We start from the raw sequence: 23,239 nt of genomic DNA, 5'->3' as shown, positions 1-23,239 counted from the left end.
ATGAAGAGAAGTTGGCAAAAAACACTGGCTGCACTGATTGAGGAGAAATGCCAACTCATTGACAAGATTTGTGCTGCAAAAAAGGAGAATGCTGGGATGGAGACATCTGTAGAGAATGCCAGGATCAACAAAGATTCAGTAAATATACTTAGCCTCGCTGATACTTACAGAAAAATGATGAGGGTCAACCTGAGTTTGAGGAAGGAACTCAACTCTCTGGTGAAAGAACTGAAGAAAGGGAGATTCCTGCAGTCTAAACAAGAGGAGATGGCAGAAATGCTAAAAGTACTCAAGTTCCTGGTAGAGGTCATGAGAATCAACACGTCCCAAGAGGCTTTTACAAACCATTCAGGGCACCAAGCACCAAGCCCTGTTAATCCTTTTCCCAGGATTGGGCCTAGATATTACTTACTTGCGCTTTCCTCCTCTCCACTCAGGCATCCATTTCAAATGATCAACACCTGAGATGCAATGAAACCGGTAGAAGCAGGGCAAGCCCCTCCTTTAAAGAGAGTTCCTCCAACTTTACATTCTGTGCACAACCGTGAACTCCTCCATGGTCAGCTTCTCTCATCTTAAGTATATTGGTTAATTCCGTCTTTTAATCTTCGGCAATTTAAGCACTGAATTTAGGTCAGATAGAACTGGCCAAATATGACAGTAGCAGGCTGATAAAGAAGGATCACCACAGAGCAATGTAACTAAAACTAGCAAAGCACCTAGAACACAACGTGATCAGTCTGGCTACGCTAGGTGGCTTTACAAATAAATTCATCAACAAGGCCGTGAGCTAGTTGTTTAACAAGTCAAGGCATGTAAATCCATCGAGTGTAAATTATTTTTTCCTGGTAAAATAATGCCAGAGCAGCCTTACAAGACTGGGAAGGTTTTCTTAACCAAATAAAATATGCGTTAAGAGGAAAGGAATGGCCTGTCGCTGTCATCCCTGTAAGGTGTCAGGCAGGCTGTCTGAGAAGTACTGAAAGGGAGGTGACACAGAGCTTCCCAGAAGGGTGCACCCTGGTGACTAGAATTTCTTCTTATGCTCTAGTATGGAATGTTCCATCGTGTGTCTGCCCCAGATCGTGGCCCTAAAGAAGAAATACAAGGCTTACCTCTACATAGATGAAGCTCACAGGATCGGATCTGTGGGCACCAGCAGTCGTGGTGTGATGGAGTTCTTTGGAATGGACCCCAGAGATGTTGATGTGTGTGTGCATGGGCACATTCGCCAAAAGCTTTGGAGCCGCAGGAGGTTACACAGCTGGAAGGAAGGTAAGAGAGAGGTCCCTGTGTCTGGGAAGGCAGTCTTCGGGGTTCTCTGATTCCCAGGAGTGCTCCAGTTCAGCTCAGCACACCTTGCTCCATCTGCTCAGGGTAGCTGCAGCATGGTCACAGCCAAGCCAGGCCCAGAAGGTCGAGGAGCTCACCCTCTGTCAGAGCAGAGGAGCCTGTGATGAGTGATCACATGAGCATAAAAAGACAGCACTGTGTTCACAGGCACAAACTTAGTACAAAGGAGAGGGATGACGATCTCTGCTGGGCAGAATCTAAGAAGTCTTAGAATAAATGTCAGTCTTGTAGACAAATGATGGGGGGTTATATTTCAGAAAGAGGGAATAATGAATATCACGCCACAGAAGTGATAAGGGGATGTCACAAAACTGTAAGTAGTTTGGTTGTGTGGCAAGAAAAACACAAGGTGGGTGGTAGAAACAGTGGTCAAAGGTCAGGTGTTAAGAAGGCCTGTGCTATAAGTTGTGGGGTTTAAGAGTTTTCATCAAAATAGTAGCAAGATCAGAAATGTCTTTTTTTCAAGATTTTTCTCTGTAAAATAATTCTCTCCCACAATTTTGGATAAGCCATGGGTCAAGTCATGCCATCTTCCAGCTTCTTATCTACATGACTTCAGATTCTGATCTGATGGAATTAGACTGTTACCCCTGTCTTTCTAGTGCCAATATCACCAAGGGGGTTACCAATATAAAAGAAATGTTCAAGAGAATTTTAAAAGAAGAGGGAGGGGAAGGAGAGAAAGAAAACAAAATGTTAAAACCTAGGTTTGAGGGATAAAAGACTCAGTTATCTGCTCCCTTGTACGACAGTTTTGTCCAAATCCTAGTAGCTATCTCTACAGGCCTATGCCTGTCCTGAGAGACTGTCAGGATGGTGTTGGCTCCACCTACAAGGGTACAGCAGGCCTAAAAGGAGTGCATGCAGGTGGTGGCTAATGGCTCATCTGAAATTCTGAAGTCCTTACTCATTGTCACCAGCAGGAACAGGAGTTCAGACTCTTGGGAAACCAGTTAGACAAACCAGGGAGTACAGCCAAAATCCATCTGATTGCCCATGATTTAAAAGGACAGATTTTATTGTGGCCACTCACATTGCCACGTGGTGCACAAATGCTTAAAACGTCCAGAGCTTTCAGTGGTCTTCACCCTTCCATAAGCATCACTATCTTCCGAGCTCAGCACATTGTTGTTCATCCTCCCTCCTCTGGCCGAGGGAGTTAGCTGGGAGATGCTAAAAACATAGGGAATGCCCAGGATGCCACAGAACTCGGCTGAATATGGTGAGAGGTTAAATGTTCCTCTCCTCGACTGTCAAAGCCATGGGATCAGAAGGTCTCAAACTTAAGAGCGCCCTCACCCTGGCTACTCTGCTCTGTTAGCTTGTGGTTTTGTGATGACTTTAGCAGCAGTTCTGAGCTACAGATTTTTTTCACCAAGTGTAACTCTACTTCCTGAACCAAAGGCACCTGAATAAACTGAAGTGAGTGGATCCTTGAAATGTTGTTAAATTTGGTAGCTGTCACAATTTTCCCCTTCGAGTTCCTTCATTGAAACCCACTTGAAACAAGGACTCCTGACAGTCCGAAGTTCCGACCAGTTCAGTGTCGTTCTCTCTCGTACTCTCCATCCTGAAGTCTGATGGATTACTTTAAAAGTGTATTTGTTCTTGTCTATGTAACCTTTATTGATTTGGGGTTGATACTGAGCAATTGTGATTATTTACATTAATCAGGATGAAGAAAAAGTATGTAAAATATTTTTGCTCTTTCAAAACTCATTCTGTGCATACTTGGACCCAGAGGGCTGCATCATTCTTCCTCCTCTCCTTCCTTCTCCCCGCCCCTTCCCCTCCTCATCCTCCCTCCCCTACCCCCTTCCTCCTCCCCAACTCCTCCGTCTCCCCGCCTCCGTGTTACACTGCAGTCTCTGAATTTACCACTAGGTGGCAGCAAGAATCAGAGCGCCTTTGGCGGAGGCTCTTTAGCTGGTTCTAACTTTTAACTTTTAACTAACTTTAGCTGGTACCTACTGGTCTGAAGTAGCAAGACATAAAACCTAGAAAACAGGGCAATCTTCAAGACGTGGTGCATGCGCACGAGATAGGAGGCCCCTTGAGAAAATGTCTGCATATGTTGTTTGCTGGTGATTTTAAAATCAGTCAGGTAAACACCTGTCGGGAATCATTTGGTAAGACTGTGATAAACCCAGGGAAACTGTGGTTTCCTTCTAGCCTCAGGAGCCCATGAGTTAATGGAACTTATGCATCTGCTCCTCTGTGCCTTTAATTTGTTAAATTATGTTAATTTTAACTTATGTATAGTTTCAATTTAAATCATAGTTTTTATTCTCTTGGACTTTGAAGAATTTTGTGAAGAATTTTTACTTAAAGTTTGTTTTAAAGTATACTTTTTGATAGGACGTAGGATTGGGGAAATGCTAAAGATCTTTGTTTGAAAAAAATCTTCCTATTGTATATTTAAATAATTAGAGTTTAGTTTTCTGAGTATCGTTATACATATTTTTTCTGGATATTTTAAAATATATATCTCAATTTGAGGGAGTATTGCAAAATATCCAGCATTATAGGTTCCAAACCAATGAGTATAAAAGCAACAAAATTATCCATAAAAAATGTTAAAGGACCTTCTTTACATTTCTCCAAAATTTTAATAATTCCAGTGTTCATAGGGTTTCTAGTAAATCTTGAGATCTGAAAATAATCACTTGGGTCCAAAAATCTAGAAGACTATAAAACTGCCTAGCTCTTCACTCTCCTTTTAACTGTCAACATCCGTGTTAGTGGTAGAGGGACAATATTCTTAGTAACAGTTTCTAGGAGGCTCTAGAAATCTTTATGGAGCAGATCAAGGTCGGAACTGCACCCATTAGCAACCAGATGTGTCACATAAGAAAATATATTTGGAAACACACAAGAGAAAAAGTGGTTTGGTGCTAAGATATGACAACAGAGAGGAGAGATTTTGTCTTGGCTTCAGCCTTCCAGTAACAAAACATCCTGCAAGTTCATCTCTGCTTCTTGGAGTTTACTGCCCTGGCCAGACCAACTCTCCCCACCTCAGGGAACCTACAAATACAGTCTCTCAAGAGCCAGAAAGGTTTTGCTGTTTTGCTCCCTGTGAGTTTGGAGCTGTTGGAGATGACCTGTGAACAACCCAGCTTGAAGTATTCCGTCCTTTCCAGACCTTCAGTGAAATGCCAGGTCCCTACTTCTCTCCACCTCTCAGAGCTCCCCACCATAAACAGCTTCTTTGAAGGAAGGCTGAGTTGACAGGGCTAGTTTCCTTATTTTATTTTTTAATTTGTGTTGCTCCAGTCTCTGAGATGTGGATGACACTGCAGACCTCAGGTTCTGGATCCAGATTTTTCTCAGGCAGGATCCTGAGTCCCCTTGCCTGCCTGGGGCTGACCACTAGCTTTCACAGCCTCCACAAGCCCAGGCACTGGCAAATGAATGGGGACAAGGCAACCCTCCTGACTGCTAGGTTGCAAGGCTGGGATTCTGAAGGAGGGAGGTGGGGAAGAGCAGCCAGTTTTGGAGTGAGTGTTACCCCAGGAGCCTGGGCACCAGACCAAGGCAGAAGCCAGCTGTGCCCTGTGTGCTCAGGCCTGGCTGTTTTAAACAGCACTTTGAAGTAAATGGGGGTCGTGCAATGAACACCAAGATGTTTATTCTGAGAGTCTCCTGTCTGATTTCCTCAGAAAAGCCATCTTTGTCCTTGAACTCTAGGCTCTAGTTTTGCACTTATTAATGGCCTTGGAAACTCAGTCTGAGGAGACCTGTAACACCCCCACCCTACCCCACTCCCAAAGGAAAACACAACCCAGACCCGCCTTGCCAGAGACAAAAGCCAACTCTTAATTCATTGCTCATGGTGCCCAGTGGGTGAGTGACAGGAGGGAATCAGAAACCAGGAGCCGAGTCTCCCTTGATGCTCTGCAGAAGTTACTCCAAGAGACCTACTTTCTGAACCACACAAGCAAATCAGCTCCCATCCACACACTCAGACTCTGAGAGAAGGTGGACTCAGTCTGAAAGAAATAAGATTAAGGACAATACAGCTGATGCAGGAAAACAGATATGGAGCATGAGAAGGGCTGTGTCCCAGGCTTTGGTTGAGCCCCTGGGATGTGCCCTGCCAAGCGTGGGTCCTTGACTTTGTACAGGAAGGAATTCAAGAGCGAGCCACAGTTGAGTGAAGGTAGATTTATTCAGAGAGATACATTGAAAGGCAAGAGAAAGGCCATGAGGTGTGGGGGTTGGGTGCTCAGATTAAAAGTAGGCACACACTCCATAGACAGAATGCGGGCCTTTTCCGAAGAGAGGGAGAGAGGGGAGGCTGTGAGGCGCCATGTTGCTGGTTTTTATGGGCTTGGTGGCTTCATATGCTAATAAGTGGAAGGACCAGTCTAAGGGGAAGGGGCGGGGATTCCCAGGAAGTTGGCCATTTCCACGCTTTGACCCTTTGTGGCTAGCCTTGGGACTGCCATGGTGCCTGGGGGCGTGTTATTCACCATGTTAATACTAACAATGGGCGTATAATGAAGCTCAAGATCCACTAGAAGTTAAATCTCTCATCATCCTGAGCTCAAGGCCTATTGGGGTTTGAATCCTTCACCATTTTGGTGTTAATTGCTGTAGCATTCCTTGAATGGCTGTGCCCTGCCCTCTTCCATCCTGTCTCACAGTCTCAGTGTCAAAAGGAAGTGATACTGAGTTGATGAGGTACTAATTCAAACTAAGGGTACACATGACCTTGGCTTTGTGAAATTCCTTGATTTGCAAAGGAAAACTGGGGGCTGGGGACATAAGGAGCCCTTTAGGGATAAAAAGCAGCTTTGTTTTGTTTCTTTGATCTTTGTCAGTGATGCCCCAGCACTAGGAGAATATTGCTACGTTAGAGCAGGCAGGTAGCTAGATACGAGCAGAGAAAGGGGGGCATGAGCAAATGGTAGAAAACCATACATCTTGTAAACAACAGGGGTCCTTGGACAGACTAAGAAAACAGAGTCCTCTGGACTGATAAAAAACCATACCTTCTGGGTTGATAAGCATCCTGGAGGCAGAAGGGTGGGACAGGACAGGAATCCTCACCATCCAAATGTAACCTTTTGTTCATTATGACCTCATCCAACTTCCCAATCAAGACTAAATAAAGACAAAAGATCCCTCCTCCCCACCTGGGAAGGTGGAGGTGGGATGAAGATCAGGAAAGACAACCCCAAGCCCCTCCCTGCCAATGAATATTCTGCCCATTCACTTTTACACCCATATAACCGAGCTTGCCAAGGAAACTCGGGGCAGCTGCTCAACTGAGCCTGCCCACTCTCCCCTTGAAAGTGTACTATCCGTCTCTTAATAAATCTTCACTTTACTTTCTTAACCTCTGTGTCTTTTCTCTGAATTCTTTCTGTGACAAGACAAGACCCTCTTGCCCACAATAGCTACACCTGTTCCTAAGAATGCAGCTTTGTGCCTCCTCTATAATTCAGGGACCCTCACCATCCTTCCTCAGTCCCTAAACCCCTCTGCTTTCTGTTAGACCATCCAGTATTTACCAGACCCCCACGAAGTGCCCATCTCTATGGGTTTAAGTGAGGGTGTAATAAAACGTCTAACTCTGCTCCTTGCTCTCAAGGAGGTTCCAGTCTCTTTTCAGAAGTAAAAGTTAATACATGTGAAACCTTTTGAGACTGATGCAGTTCATTCTGTGGTTTGACTATGAACAGTTGAGTATATTAAGAATGCTCCCCTTCCCCTCCTCCTCCAGAGGCACAGTCTGTGGATTAGGGAAACATCACAGGGGTAAGTATCAGTGAAGGTGATCTTCTCTGCTTCCTGAGCCCTCCCTCACTCCAAGCCAAGCCAGCTCCTCTGGTCTGAAGAAGTCATATACTGTGGTGCCAAGGTGGGGTGGGAGGGGGTTAATCTATAGTCAGACTCTCTAGGTCCAGATCCTTATTACCCAACCACATTTTCGTCAGATAATTTTCTAAGCTGTTCTGTGACTCAGTGATCCCATCTATAAAATGGAGATAAAAAATAGTGCCTACATCATAGTGCTACTGTGAAGCTAAAATGAGTTATTACATGTAAAGTTCTTCAAGTGAAGCCTCAAGAAGCCAATGAATATCAACTCTGGGCCTGTCAGTGAATATATCAGCTCTCCTATCTCTGCAGAGTCATACAATCTGCCATCAGGTCTGTGCTGTCCTTTCTTTAAAATGCCTCTCTTTTCCTTTCCTTTCACTCCTACTGCTACTGCCCAATAAGGATGGAGGAAGTTCTGGGCTGAAAAATCTTTGGTTTGATCTCTAAGGCTCCCCAAGTGCAGTTACATAACCTACAGCATCACCCTCTGCAAAATGAAGGAGCTGGAACAAAGACATTCCAACAAGTTTTTAGTTTTTGGCCCCCTCCTCCCACTCTGCGCTCCAGTTTTGAGAAGCTCTGAGTCGGCAATCCATTAACAGTCATTGCCAACAGCGTCAGGTCTTCACTATGTACCTGCTGCTTTTCTAAGCACCATATCGGTATAAACTTATTTAATCTTCATAACGTCCCTGAGATAAATGTTACCATTATCTCATTTTTCAGAGAGGACAAGTAAGACGCAGAGAGGTTTAGTAACTTGCTCACGGCCACATATCAGTAAGTGGCAGAGTGAGGATTTGAACCCACGTGATCCAGGCTCCAGATCCTGTCTCATAACTTTGCTGTCAGACCTGCCATCAAGGGAACAAGCCCTCATTACCTTTCTTGGAGGCAGTAGTTTCTCCCTCTACCCCCATTTGCCTCCTCCATGCTTTGCTGATTAAGACATCATCTTCATTCCTAATTTTAGCATGTGTCCCTGCCCCTGTCCTCCTCTGCAACAATCTCCCCATCCTTCAAGTTCAGATCAGATCCTCAAAACAGCCCTTTTCTGACTCAGGTCTACATGAGCCCCCATCATCCTGTTTTCTGTGTCCCACCCACTCCCTCCTCATTGACTTTCCTGGCATCCTGTGGGGAGGCACCTGCTCTCAACAGAGAAAGAAAACCCTGCTGCTGCTCACGGAGAAGTCTGAAGGGCTGCCTGGCTGCAGCCACTCTGGAAAATGACCACCTCTCTCTCCCCAATCCCTCCCCACTGCCCCCCATCCTCCAAAGTGGGATTCCTGGGTACCACATGACCTGGGCCTCAGGTCAGGCCAAGATCGTGCACGTCCTTGTCAGATATGGTGAAACACACCCAACCGTTTTTATGAGATTCGCTAAACAAAAGAATGGACAGGAATTTAACCCTGACTTAATCAAGAGGAGGGCTGCCAGGGACCAGACTTTCTGCCCTCCTCTTCCTGGACCCCTGCATCCACAACAGAGCCCAGAGCAAGGCCTTGTACCAATTTGCAGGAAGGAAAGATGGAAGGAATGAGAAGCTGAGGGTAAAGGGAGAGAAGAGAGAGGGGGGAAAAAGGAAGGGAGGGAGGGAGGGAGGAAATACTTATGAAAGGAGAGAAGAAAGACTTACATGGAGAATTTAAAATGAAAGGAAGTGAAGAGGGAATCAGAGTAGGCAGGATGGGGAAGGAAAGATACAAACAAAACAAGGCATGAAGAGTGTGAAATGAAGGAGAAAGGAAGTCGGGGAGGAAAGAGTGTGGAGGAGGGGGTTTAGGATGAGGGACTTGTTGGAGGAGGGGGGGACAGAGCAAAGCTGCCAGGTCCCCCTGGGGGTCCAGGTAGCGGCACCGCATCACCAACCACCCGCGATGCAGGCCACTCACGTTACTATGAATGTTTAGTAAAATTCCTGCTAACCTTAGGTACTCTCTACTTACTGAGCTAATAACTTTAGTTACTAGTTCATACAAAGATGAATTATGAACATTTAAAATGTTTGGGTAACTAGGGTGGGGAAGGAGTGGGTGGAGGGAAAAATTGGGAGTTTGGGATTTGCAGATACTTATTACTATATATAAAATAGATAAACAGGAAAGTCCTACTGTGTAGCACACAGGGAACTACATGCAATAACTTGCAATTGCCTATAAAGATGAGAAAGAATATGAAAAGGAATATATATATATATATATATCTGAATCACTATGCTGTACACCGGAAATTAAGGCAACATTATAAACTGACTATACTTCAATTAAAAACAATTTAAAAATAAAAAAAATAAAATGCTTGGGTAACAACCATGACACCCACACCCTCAGAGAGAGAAAGGTGAAGGCGGGCACAGGCCCAGGGGCAGAGGAGGGAGTGGACGTGGCCGGTGAAAGAGGGCTGGAGAGCAGAGCTCCTCCAAGTTCATCTTCAAGGGGATGATCAGAGAAGACATGTAAGTGGGATTCTCAGCTGCCTCGTTTTCCTGGAAGAGAAGGTGGCTGATCCTTTGCAGACCCTACTGCTAACTCAGAGCCGTCATGTGCCACTAGCTTTCCTGCAGGACACCCCGAGGGTCCCAGGCTGTGGGCCAGTGCAGGTGGGCTGATAGATGGTCTGCCCAGCCAGGCCTGAGGGCTTCCAGATGCCAGGTCTGAGGCCCCTCCCCCACCCCACTACATAGAATTAGGTTACTGGAGCTTCTTTGGGCTCCTAGAGGGCTTACCTGGGACCTTATGTTTGGTCTCAGAGCCCAGGCCTGCGGGTGGAGAATCATGCCCACCACAGCACAGAGCAGAGTCCTGCAGGGGGTCAGCACTCCAAATAGTGTTGCAAGAAAATTCCAGTAGCTCCCTCCTGGCCAGGCACAACCAGAGTTCATCTGGTCCTCACCTCCATTCTGGTTTAATTTCTCACCTCTCCCTTCTGCCACTCCCATCCCCTGGACGTTTCTTTTTATCTTTATCTGCCTTCTTTCCTCAAGACTTCACTCCAGGTTCTCACTGGAGCCTCCCTTATCTACTCCCGCTGGCCATAACCCGTCTCTATCCCCTGCAGTCTCTTAGCCTCCCTGCATATACGAGTTTGCATATCTTGCTACTTTTCCTGCCATTACCCCTCCATGGACACCATCAACTGTAGCATGCTCAGGGCAAAAATCACGCCCCATATTCCCTGGACACTCCTGAGTACTAACCTAGTGTTCCTATAGGCCAGGTACTCAAACAAATGTTGAGGAAACCATTTTTCCTTTACACATCTGGTTTTGCCTTACAGACCTCAACTCCAAATTTGCAGCATCCCATTTTTGTAGATCTTCTAGGCTCTTAAGGGAGAGACTAAGAAGAAGGGATCGAGAAAATAAAAGTTTGGTGATGCCCATTGGAAAGCACATCACACTCAGGACTTAAATACCTTGTGCTATGATGGATGGAGACAGGACTAGATGTGATTCTTACCACCAACATGGATATTCATTTGCCTTCTTTTTAGATTTCCCTCCTTTATTAAAGGACCTTGTGGATTATTTACGGGTTTACTTGCACAGCGCTGCTTATGCTACATCCATGAGCCCCCCGACAGCAGAGCAAATCATCAGATCAATGAAATTCATCATGGGACTGGATGGGACCACGCAAGGTAAGAGGGTCTGCAGTGAGCACACCTCCCCTGAACTCCTTTCCTAGACCTTTTTCTGTCTCTCTTCTGCTCCATCAACCTCCCACCTTGTCAAATATACACCTTTTTCTTGACATAACCAATTTGTAAACCATGCCATGTGTACCTCAACAGTACATAATACATAATAGTACAGGGAGAAGAAAATGTACTAGAACTGCTGTCAGCACAAAAGGGGGGGGGGAGCTTTTGAAAGCAAAGAAAGCTTTCTAATTCACCACTTAACATGATCAGCAAATGTGGATAATCTTGTTAAGTTGTGTTAAAATGGAGCAAACCTTGGTGTTCTTGGTTGAGACTGTATATTGTGTTTCCCCGAGAACAAACTAATCAGTTTAATATACATTTTTTTTCATCCACTCACCCATCTATCTATTCATTCATTCATTATTCATTCATTACCAGCCAGGGATGGGGAAGAAGAATTCCACTGCTGCCGTTTAAGGACACATGGACAGAACACTCACAATGGTAACTTTCCAGCCATTTCTTTGATGTTGGGTCCCCACAGCCAAGGTGGCTACTTTGTTCAACTCAAATGAGCTTAATCTTTTTTTGAAAAACTGTTTCATCAAAGGCTCTGGGAACTCTCCTTCTATCCTACAGTTTATATCCTACTACAGTGATGAATAGTGATGAAGAGGCAATCCAGTGAATGCATTTATGGAAGCAACAAGTCATCCCAGCCCCAGACCTGCCCGCTGGGCTGTAAAAGCCATGTTCTGCGAACTCCCAGCTGATGAGACGCTCTGCCTTGTTTAGTGCAAACTTCCAAGTCTGCTATTTGAGCAGAAGTAAGAACAGACCCATCATTTTTCAATTTAATTAAAGCAGCAGAATGCCTTATTCACAGAAGCCTGCTGTATAAAACGGATTACAACGGGGCTGGTCTGGATGAAGTTATATCTCCACCTTCCTCCAAACTGATTGTCCCTGAAAGCCCTTCTCTGGAGACACAGTGCTCCCCAGGTCACTGGGTTGAAAAGAAAGGAGAAACTTTTCTTTCTAAAGCAAAAAAAAAAATGCTTTCAGGGTGATTTTGTTCCTCCATGTGAAATGAAATGATTGATTGATCTCTAAGTTCCTTTCCAGCCTCGTCTTTTGGGATTTATGATTCTGTGTCCTACTGAATAGTGAGAAAAGGCAATCAGAACCCAATTTAGGTTACACACATAAATGGAAAGCAGCTGCCTGGACTTGACCCCTGGGAGACCACTTGACTTGCTGTGTGGCCTTAGGCATGTGACTTAACTTATCTGTTCAACCCTGAGCAAGTTTATTTCTCTGTGCTTCAGTTCATCCAGCTGTAAAATAAGGAAGAGAATATCGATGAGTTAAGGTTTTTGTGAGGCTTAGGTGAATTAAGGCATATAAAATACTTTGCATTTTGACTGAAAACAATGTTACATATAGTAAGCATTATATAATGGCCTGCTACATTACTTGGTCTTATTCCCAAGAAGTATTTGGGCTGTGTCTCAGGAATGCTGTAGGAAGGATTCCTCTGTTGGAAGTGAGGTAAGACTAGATTTCCTTCAAGGTCCTGGATTAGTGAGGAGGAGTGAAATTAGGCCAGTGTAACAGATAAGCCCTGACAATCTCAGTGGCTTAACTGAACCAGGGTTTACTTCTTGCTCACATCAGATCTTATACAAAGTGGACCCCTCTCTGCACACTGCCCCTCCGTCGGAAGTGGCTCAAGCTGCTGCTAGCTTGAGGCTTGGCCATCTCACCACGTGGCCCCCATGATGAGAAAGAGCATCAGCCTGGAAGTGACACTCACCACCTTGCTTACAATCCATTGTCCAAAACCAGGCACAAGGCCCACCCGAGTTTCAGGGAGTGGAGGTAGTAAAGTAAGGGACATGGATATAGATAAGAATAAGCAGATAGCTTTCAAACTTTCAAAACTGAAGCTAAAAATAGAGCTGTCTCTGTTCCCACAGAAGCTGTCAGGTTGTGTGAAAAAACTGGTCTGGAACCACTGGCTTCTCACAAGGTCATCTTAATGATCTTCTCAGTCTTGTGCATTTCTTACTGGAAAGCAGTGATCTGAGACTTAAGCTAAAATGCAAGCTAGATATATTGTCCTAAAATGACCAGAATTATCCATTGGTCTTATTTTAGAGATGAATAACTAGAAAAAAGTAACTCTGAAAATTGTCTGTGTCTCAGTAAGGATCACTAAGTTCTTAAGCCCTGTAGGGTGTATGTAATCAGAATCAGTTGATTAACATGTACCCAGTTAGACAATCATTTCCTTCCAGCCTCTGCGCTGCTTTACCGCTTGATCACAGACAACTCACTCTGTTTATCTGATCAGAAAAGATCCACAGAAAAATTACATTTAAAGATGTGATCACAGGTCCGTTGATAGCTGTCTATCATCAGTTTTCCTTCCTCCACGGTGGGCGATACTTCCCTTGATTCTCTCTCTTAGCCTTATAATGAGAGAATTGCTTGGTTATTATTTTTAACTTCCCATTAAAGTTTCTCCCTTCATTCTTCTTGCCATCTTGAGAGAGAAAAGAAAGAAATAAACAGCAGGGGAAGCTATGTGCACACAGACTTGTGTTCTTAGGGTTAAGATAGGAGAATCAGGGAGAAAGATTGGGCAGTTTCTTTTCAAAGGAAATGGACAAAAGAAAGTGGTAGGAAAGAAACTGACAGAAGCATCAAAGGCACACAGTGAGTGACCATGCCAGCCGCACTGACGACAATGCCTGCTTTAAATAAGATAAACATGACTGGTAGGGAACTTTGCATTAACTCACCCCTTTCTACAGAGACAGACCAACTCTCAGGGCAAAGTTGCCCAGAGCTCAAAGGGGCACAGTATACCAAGCCAGAGCTGCCTTAGGACCTGCGACAGAGCCTCACCCCGGCCTTCAGCTTCCACCTTCTCCCCTGCAGCTGTGATTGGAGCCTTCCGAGGCTTTGTTTTGGGCTGAGTTTAGGGAGCTGTTGGCTGGGTCTTTTCCGTGATGAATGTCTTCACTTTCATCTGCAAGGCAAAGCCATACGCTTCAAAGAAAGGCAGGCGACAGGAATAAGGTCAGTGTTCCTTTGAAGCCAAGGTTCAAAGATGAAATAGCAGTCCCAGTGAAATGACAGTGTTTATGCACAAACAGCCACCCTCACCCTGCCGCCAGGCTGCTGGCAGCGTTAATGCACTCGAGCTGAGGGACTGCGATCGCCCGTGCCTTCCCCAGGCCCGGAGGCACTTTTAGTCTCCCTGCTGTCACCCTATGTAGCAGGGTGAGTCCAAAGTGGAGACTTGGTTCCTCCATTCTAATGGATGTTGGGGGGTCCACCAGCCAGACTAACACTGCAAACTCCTTAACAGCAAGAACTGTGCCTTGAATTAATTTGGGGTTCCTCTGAGTGTCAAACCCACTTGCCAGGCTTAATAAATATGTCATGACTCAACTTCCACCTTGCAGATACACCCGATTTCAGGTCTGTTTATGCTAAAAAGATGGAGGGGTGTTTCTCTCACAGGACAGGGAGCTGGGAGTCAGGCCCACACCAGTTGTGGCAGCTGCAGGGAGCCCTTGGGCACAGGGACCCCTCGGGCACAGGGACCCCTCAGGGAAAGACATCACTTTTGAAAAGACCCAGAAAGATGGCGGCTCGGTCATTTTCTTCATCTAGATGTGGCACAAATAATCACAGGAGGGTGAGCCCCAAACCACGACAACCACTCCCCTAAAGAAAGCACTGTCAGCATTCGTCTTTTATCTATTTAAATCTTTGATGCATATTTTTCAGTTAATTAGTCAACATTCTTTTTGAACTCCAACTTTGGCCTTGTGTCCCTACCCTCCATTCCCCCAACTCGGGGTAACCGTTCACTTCTCAGAGAAAATAAAAGTTGGACGGCGAGGAGGACTTAGGGCGCGTGCTTTGCAGCCAGACTGCATGGGGCCCAGTCCCTGACCCACCACTGGCTCCATGAACGGCAAGTTGCCTACCCTCTCTAGCCTCAGTTCAATGCTTGTAAATTGGGGTTGTGGGGGGGATAAAAGGATGTAATATAGGTGGTGAACTTCCTTTGATGCTGGATGCTTAGTGAACACTCAGAAAAGGTGAACAATTACTGTTACTTTTAATGCATCTTCCTTCTCTAATTTTTCCAATATTTTTTCCTCATCCTGGAATCTTCCTGTCTTTCAGGCTCACACCTACTCCACCAGCAAATCCTGCAGCACTACCTTTGCCATATTCCTGGAATCTGGTCGCCTCTCCTCATCTCTGCCACGGCCTTCATCAGCTCTCCCCTTAATCCCTGGAGCGGCTCCTGAACAGTCTTCTCACTCCTGCCCTTCACTTGTTCTCTACACAGAAGCCAAAGTTATCTTTAAAAAAAAAAAGGCTGCTCTGACCTCCACGCAGAACTTTCCACTGCTTCCCATCTTACTCAGTGTAAAGTCCAGACTGAGCCCTTCAGGGCTTCTCGGGGCATGGTTTCCATGTTTCCCACCACTCCTGCCCTTGCTTGGTCCACTTCCAGCAGCTGGCATCCTGGTTTTCCCTAGAACTCGGGGAACAGCTCCCACAGAGGGCCTTTGCACTTGCTGGCCTCTCTAGAACAGCACGTCTGCCAACACCCATGTGGCCCACTCCTCACTGTCCTCCCATCTTTACTCAAAATCAGCCTTAGGAGCAGAGCAGCTGTATCCTTAATGGCACACACCTCCATGTCTCGCCAACTCTCCTTACCTTGCTTCACTCTTCATACCATTTGTGAACAGCTGACACATCATATATGCCTCTGCTCACTTTCTGGTTTCCCTAGGGTATAAACTCCAGGAGAACAAGCATTTTGTCTGTTTTGTTCATCACACTGAGAACAGAGCCTGGCAATGACGAGTTCTCACCAAATATTCATTGACTCCTCTCTTTCCTTCTTAGCTCAGCAGATAAACCACCTTCATCCCCTTCACATCTCTGTGCTTGATTCTCTAACCACCTTCTAAAGGCACCAGCCCCTTTGCTCAACCATGAACTCGTTCATTTCCTTCATCCTAAAAAGCTGCACCTTATCCCTTCTTCCATTTCAACAGCCACTGAGTCACACCCGTTTCTTTGCTGCAAATCTTCTCAAAAGAGTGGCCCATTCTGCCCACTCCCCCTCATCCTCCCCACTCCGCCATCAGCCCTCATCCTCTGCCCGTCTCCATGCGTCTGCTCCCTCAGGGGTCCCAGATGCCCACCTACCCTGCTGGTCCTCCTCCTTCCAGACTTGACCGAGCTCTTCATGTCCTCCTCTCTCCTTGAGAACAGTCTTCCCTTCATTGTGGAAGATGCTTCTCTTTTCTGGTTCTCTATTTCTCTGTCTGTTCTTCCTCCCCTTTCCTGCTAGGTCTTCTTCCCTGTTTGCATTTGTCAGTATTCTGTCCTCTACTCACTTTGCATTTCCTCCTGCACAAATTGCCCCTCTTTTTCCTTTCTGTTACGTAGAAACGTGCTTCTGAAACTCGAGCCTGTATCAGAGTCACTGAAAAGGTGATGAAAACCTCTCCACGTCAGAGCAGACAGAGGACTGCTCCGTGCCTAACGCGTTCCTTATCTCACCAAAACGGCTGTAGGAAAATAATCCCTTGATTCAGTCAGCTTTTCCTGCTGTGACCTTCTGGGAGAGGCTGATGGGATAACCACCAACTTTGTGAATCGCAAAACCGCCCTTTGCTATCACATGCATGAACATGTTTGATTTGTTTATAATTGAGTGGTCAGCAGTGTTTCCCTGGAGAGGAAAATAGTGGTGGGAACACACTTACAAGTGAAAATAAATACAGAGTCCCAATTCCCAATGTATAGGATCCGATTTCAGTAGACTACACCTTCATCATCACTTATAAAATCTCCTGTGCTTAAAAAATCACACCTGCCCCTCTTTGCCCTTTCCTTAAAGGGAAGGAGTTTCTGGGTGGCAGGGTGGGAGAGGCGGGCAAATGTGTCTGCATGTTGTATAGGTAGAGAAAAACTAAAGGTCAAATTAAGATGGAATAATGAATCATGTTCTTCCTGGATATAAAGCAATTAAGTATCAGGTTCCTCAAAAATATACAAATTTGACAGGATGGGACACAATGAGGCACTTTATCTTTTTAATTTAATGTGTTTTCTGAGTATAATATTCTGGGATTATTGCTGTAAAAAGATGAGACATGAGCTGAGGGGATTTCTGCATCCCTCCCCCATCATCTTTAAATTATCAATCAAACTTAGATACTATCTAGATAATTACCTCAATTCTCCACTTTCAGTATGAAGGAAAAGCTTAATTAGCCTGTCAGAGTATGGAGACCTAGGCTTGGGTGAATTTTAGTAGGAAAACCAGTAAGAGAGAGATGGGGAAACTGAATAAAAAATTAGAGCTAAGAACCCCCATCCACTGTAACAGTACAGGGGATCTTCCTCAAGCTGGACATCCGCTGCCCTTTAGAAAACCAGAATTGCACCAGCCCAACAGAGGGCCTCCTCACACTGACTCTAACTGAGGTTCTACTTCTTGTATGACTTGAGAAATGTTCAAAACATTCTGTCTGTGAAGAAGCTGCTACCTCAGCCCAAAAGATTCTGTCCTCATGTCCCAAGCTGTCTTTGTTGAGGCTGGGGAGTGAGGACTCTCAGCTCATGGGATCACTCATCTTTTTCACTCTGAGTTTCAGCCTCTGGGATGGAGAGATTTGGGTGAGGTCTTTATATATATATATATATATATATATATATATATATATATATATATATATATATATATATATATATATATTTAATTGAAGTATAGTCAGTTTACAATGTGTCAATTTCTGGTGTACAGCAAAATACTTCAGTCATACATGAACATACATATATTTGTTTTCATATTCTTTTTCACCATATGTTACTGCAAAACATCATATACAGTTCCCTGTGCTATACAGCATGAACTTGTTGTTTATCTATTTTATATATATCAGTTAGTATCTGCAAATCTCTAACTCCCAATTTATCCCCTCCAACCCCTCTTCCTCCCTGGTAACCACAAGTTTGTTCTCTACGTATGAGAGTCTGTTTCTGTTTTGCAAATAAGTTCGTTTGTTGGGTGAGGTCTTTTAAATCCACGTTTGGTTCTATTATGGAAGTCACTACTTACCATGATGTTGCCCATTCTAAAATTAAAACTGAGTATTCTGTCCCTTCCCTACAAAATCCTTGGTTCTGGTCTACAAGAATATCCACAGGGTGAAAGATGACTGTGGTTTCTGTGCAGAAAGGAACAGCAATGGAAAGGGGGATGTACTTAGTTGAAGAAGTTCAGATCATGTTCAAACCCACAGATTAGTCAAAATTAAAATCCTAGAAAACAATTGGCGTCCTCTCTGATTTCCTTCCCTCATTTTGGCCCCTTGGCCACCACAAAGACCTTCCTTGCTCCTGACCCCAGACACAAACGCTCTTGTGTTTTCTGCTACTTCAGCTCATCTCTCAGAACAGGCTCATACCCAAATTTGGGGACCAAGCAAAATCTGGACTCAGAATAGCTTGGAACAGAGGTTCATGATAGAGTGACACTTCCAGTTCCTGCCACTAGCCCAGGGAGACCTCCCCTAACCACCCTTTCTAAAAGGTCACCCCCTCCCTCATGGGTGACTCTATCTACTCCCTTATTCTGCACCATTTTCCCTCACAGCACCGATCACTACCTGGAGTTATGTCCTTGGTTCCTTGGTTATTGTCTGTCCCCCATAGGAGAACATAAGTACCATGAGGGCAGGTACACTGTCCCCAACCTCAAGCAGTATATGTTGGCTGAACGAATAATCCCATTCAATATAAGCTCTGGCCTTATCCCATCAACTATTCACAAAAGGCACTGGTACCACCCTCCTGCACAGGTGTGGCATTTCCTCTCTCTGGAAGACCCTCATCTCTCCCCCCACAACACTCTAAACCCATTCTTTATCTCTTGAACCCTTGTTCAGCCTTCTTATCCCTATTTTAGTAGTCTCAGTCAGGAAATAACCCTTCCCTGCCTGTTTCATGCAAACTTTGCTCCTGTGTTCATCACACACTCTCTAACCCAGTCCTTCAAATAGTAGTGATTACTTAATGGTGTCTTAAGCATCAAATATGTGAATGAATGAATACTGAATGCCTGATTTGGGGTCAAGCAAATTTCTTGGACAAGGCTTGGAATCTAATCACCCTCTATAAGCAATGACCATATCATTTCTTTAGAGGTTACCTATAGAATTATTATGGTTCAAATACTGGAGTTAAAAGCACTCCCTTGGTAAGTAAATGCATAGGCCAAAATCTCGAATTCCTCTTCTATTCTTTCAATAAGCAAATGGTTTTGCATTATTACGTTCTCTAAGGCTTTGTCTAGAACCATCTAAAACAGAAGTAAGCCGGATAAATCAAGCCAATGCTACTCAAATAGCAGAAACAGAAATGGAGTTTTTCCATTAATTATCCAGGCAGTTAGCTGAGTCCCTCACTTAAGGTTTCCTATGGAGACACCATCCAAAGCTCAAAAGTGCATTTGAGTCTTTTATATCCAGTAATCAGCAAGGACTGGGCACCAGCTAATCCTCTCTGTCCAAGTTGAATTATATTTCCAAATAGAGGTGAGTAGGTTGATTCTTAAGCATCCAAAATGGCATTTCCCACTGAGTACACAGGAGGGACCTTCTTCCCTCCTCTCCCCCGTCTTAAAGATGACTTGCACTTAGGATCTTTTTCAGTCAAGAAACTTCATGTTTTCATGACATTACTGGTGACTAGTAATGAGAGGTTGAGAAACTAAAATTCCCACAGAAGATTTAAGAATTTACGCCATTCAGCTACTGAAAAGTAAAAAGGCATTAGGGTCTTGAATCCTTGAAAATTTTCACGGTATCTTTCTTTACAAGGCCAGTATTGGTCAAGGTTAATTAACTTGTAACCAAGGTTAATAAGCTGTTGTAACAGACAAACTCCAAGATATAACACAATAGATGCATGTGTTGCAGATATAAAGTCCAAAATGGGTGCTCCTGTCAGGCAGATAGTTCTCTTCTAGGAACTCAGCCTCTTCCTTCTTGTGGCTCCTCCAGCTTCAACATATGGCTCCCAACATTGCCACCAAAGGGGTAAGGAGCATACAGGATCATGTGTGTGATGTTTTCAGGGGCCATAAAAGCACATTTCATTTCTGCCCACATCCTATTGGCACAACCCAGTCATGTGACCTTGCCTAACCACAAAGGATCCTGGGAAATGAAGTTAACTGTCTTCCTGGGAGAAGGAAATGGCTTCGGTGAACAGTTAGCCAGTCTTTGCCACAGTGCTTAACCTCAGTCCGGGACATTCTTTCCCAGACATTCTGATGGACGTAGGCTGTGGGAAGACGTCGTATATTTTAGACAGTTTCCCAATCTTTCTCTATTGACTTAGTAAATAAACTCTTGACCTGGAATGGAATAAAAGTAGCTAAAGGAAAAAAGAAAAACAATGTTCAAAGGACTGAAGATGAATCTCTTCCTTTTACAGGGACTCTCAGGGCTTCTAGGTTGGCTTTTACTACAAGCACGTCTGCTTTTTTCTCACAGAACCTAGTCCCAGGCCATGGCAGATACTGAGACTGTTCCCATTATTATGGTGCTAAATTCCCCCAATACTGTGTACTTTTTGGAGGCAGAAAGTGGACCCTGGGCATAGTGCTTCCCAAGAAAAAATTTAAAAGATGAGAAATTGGAATAGCTCTGGAAGTCTGGTCAGAACAGGAAAGAGTGTATATTTTGGAAGTAGTAACACACTCTTAGAAATTCAGGACTTTTTTTGGAACGGAGGATGTGATGAGACAGAAAGTTATAAATTGCATCGCTATCAGTAAATTGTAAACTATAATTTAAAACATGACATTTAAGAGCATGGACATTTAGGTTAGTTATCTGAATTGGATAGGGTTATTTTGAGTCGCCCCAACTCTCATTCAGCCACACTGTGGTTCTGTTGAGACCATGGACTGAAAAGAGGCTAAGAGGCTTAAACAACTATCAAACCTCTGATGTTCATTACATCGGCACCCAGCACACGACTAGTCAAAGTAACAAAGTCACAAGAGAGAACTGAATTCTGAGCCCAGGTAGAGAAATAAAGCTAGCAACTTCATAGCGAGACTGGATTTACATGAAAATATGATTCTGATCAACATCCCTTTGAGTATTTCATCTGCTTTGGGAAGTAGTAGAAGCTGTGTGCCTCTGTTGTTATGTCCACTCGGGCAAGTTCACTCCAGATAACTCATTCTATACCATTTCTGGGTACAGAATTTATTAAAAAGTTTTTATATTTTTATACATTTATAAAAGCTTTTTATAAATACAAAAGTCTTAAATTTCTGTTTTCTTTTAAATTCAGTTATTAGAAGGAGCTGAATAAAATGGCAAGGTCTTTCAAGTAACTTCATTAATTCATGTATCTCAATCATTTTTCTTTCTTTACCCTCTGGAGAGGAAATTAAGATAAAAGATTTAAAATATAATGCATTTGCACTGAAAAATACAGCCAGGCTTCCTTGTTGCATTATTTTGTCTGGATTATTTCTTTCATCCTGATCATTTATGAAATCTTATCATGAAATTGGCAGGTGAGGTACTGACCCTGCTTGTAACCCGACAAGGACTTGGAGAAAGTGGCCCCCATGCCTTCCAGCTGTGACCTTGGACCTTTGCTGTGATCCCTGGAACAGGGCACACGTATTTTTACACTTGAGTTTGATAGGTTTGAAAAAATGGGAGTGACTGGGAGGATTTAGGGCTTTGAAAGGGGAAAGAAAGGAGTACACAGGGTGACAGCAGTTCTCTCTCCCGAGTGGAATTTTCTCACTTTCCTACTGTTTATATTTGACATGAGATCCATTCACAAACTACTTTTGTAAGCTGATGCTCTTCTGCAGAGCCAGCTGTTTAGGGCTGCAAACTACCCTTTTCCATCGGAACCATCAAGCTTATCTTACAGATGTTCTTGGTAAGTTACTCTTCACCCAGGATCTCTGTGAAGAGGAGACAGTGAGGACCATAAGGACGGTGATCAGTGAGTTGAAGCTAGGGTCATTAGACGCAGAGTTTTTAAAGGTCTTCTCAGCATCTACCTTGGTAGAGAGTTCAGCGGATAAAAAACAGAATTCCTACAAGTTCGTTTCTTCCCCCTAAACCCAGAAACATTGTTAGTTCTACCCCTTTGAAATCCCTCAATGAAGCAGAGGAGTCCAAATAGAATCCCACCCAAGATGGGCTGTCTGAGGCCCCCAGCATCCAAGGCTCACCGCATCACTGAGGGAGGACAGAGCTGCTGCTCCCGAAATATCTTTGTCACTTGGTTACCAGCTGGAGATGCAGAGAGAGGCAGAGAAAGAGACAGAAGGCACGGAGAGGGGCATTTTCTAAATCGTTTCAGGCCACTGGCATTTCAGTAACAGCTAATGCAAAACAGATGGTGGTGCTATGCTCTGCTGGCTTTCAACTGAGGGGCTCCTCCATCCGTGATTAATCACCTGTGCTGGGGGTTAAAGACTTCTACCTGGTCTTTGTGTGTGTGTGTGGGGGGGACCTAAGGTGGGGGTTAGCAAGCAAAGGGACAGGCATTGCCTCTTTGCCCTATTGCTTCTTATGTGTTTGTTGGACAACTGGGGTGAATCCCAGAAGCACAGAATGAGCCCACCATTGGAACCCCAACTAGGAGGGGAAGTTTGTCTGATTGTGCAGAAATAGCTCAAAAAATGTTCCACAATGTTCTGTCAGTTCATTTACTTCATATGAAGAGTTAGCCAAGGGTAGAATTTTATGTTAGATCAGTGAATTCTGCACTCTCTTTGAGCCCTTAAAAAATTTTCCCAGCAAGAGTGTAGGGAGAATCTGTTTGTCTTTTAAATGGCACTAGGGCAAAAGGATAGCGTTGCCACTTCCTTCCTTCTGTCCTACGAACGAGATATCCTTTTACACCACATGTCCTACAGAAGTGTCCTCTTCTCTTTTGTTTCCTCTGTGTGGACTCTGAGACAGGGCGTTGTGATGTAACCCACCTGGAATTCCCTGCTGGTTTTGTACAATGGACAAGGAAAGGACATGATTCCAGCTGTAGGATCTTTGAGGGTGAAGGGGATGGATCTCTGTTTCCCCACCACGGGTTCATTGTCAGCTAAGCAGCAAAATCCCAAATGCAACGGTGACCATGCCCCAGCTTTCCAATTGTCTGCAGAGGTTTGTAGAGAAAACCAGCTCCCCCACCAGCCACAGCTGGGGAGGATTAAGCAGGTGGATTTGTGCCTGGAGAAGCCCAGCATGTGCTCTGGGCTAGGGATAATGTATTAGGTCTCTGTTTCTGCAGAGCAGACTGC

The 23,239-nt window shown here is 44.5% G+C and overlaps 1 protein-coding gene across 1 annotated transcript; it reads left to right on the top strand.

Moving 5' to 3' along the window:
- On the top strand, positions 1–17,582 carry LOC116656658 (8-amino-7-oxononanoate synthase-like). The gene is given in 6 exon segments (XM_032462341.1): positions 1–353; positions 1,052–1,211; positions 1,213–1,275; positions 10,704–10,830; positions 11,275–11,340; positions 15,046–17,582. Coding segments are annotated over 6 exon segments (897 nt in total). The 3' UTR covers positions 15,174–17,582.
- The last annotated feature ends 5,657 nt before the right edge of the window (positions 17,583–23,239 follow it).

Source organism: Camelus ferus, chromosome 19 (genome assembly GCF_009834535.1).
Source record: "Camelus ferus isolate YT-003-E chromosome 19, BCGSAC_Cfer_1.0, whole genome shotgun sequence".
NCBI classification, from domain to species: domain Eukaryota; kingdom Metazoa; phylum Chordata; class Mammalia; order Artiodactyla; family Camelidae; genus Camelus; species Camelus ferus.
This window is presented reverse-complemented; position numbering and strand designations above follow the sequence as displayed.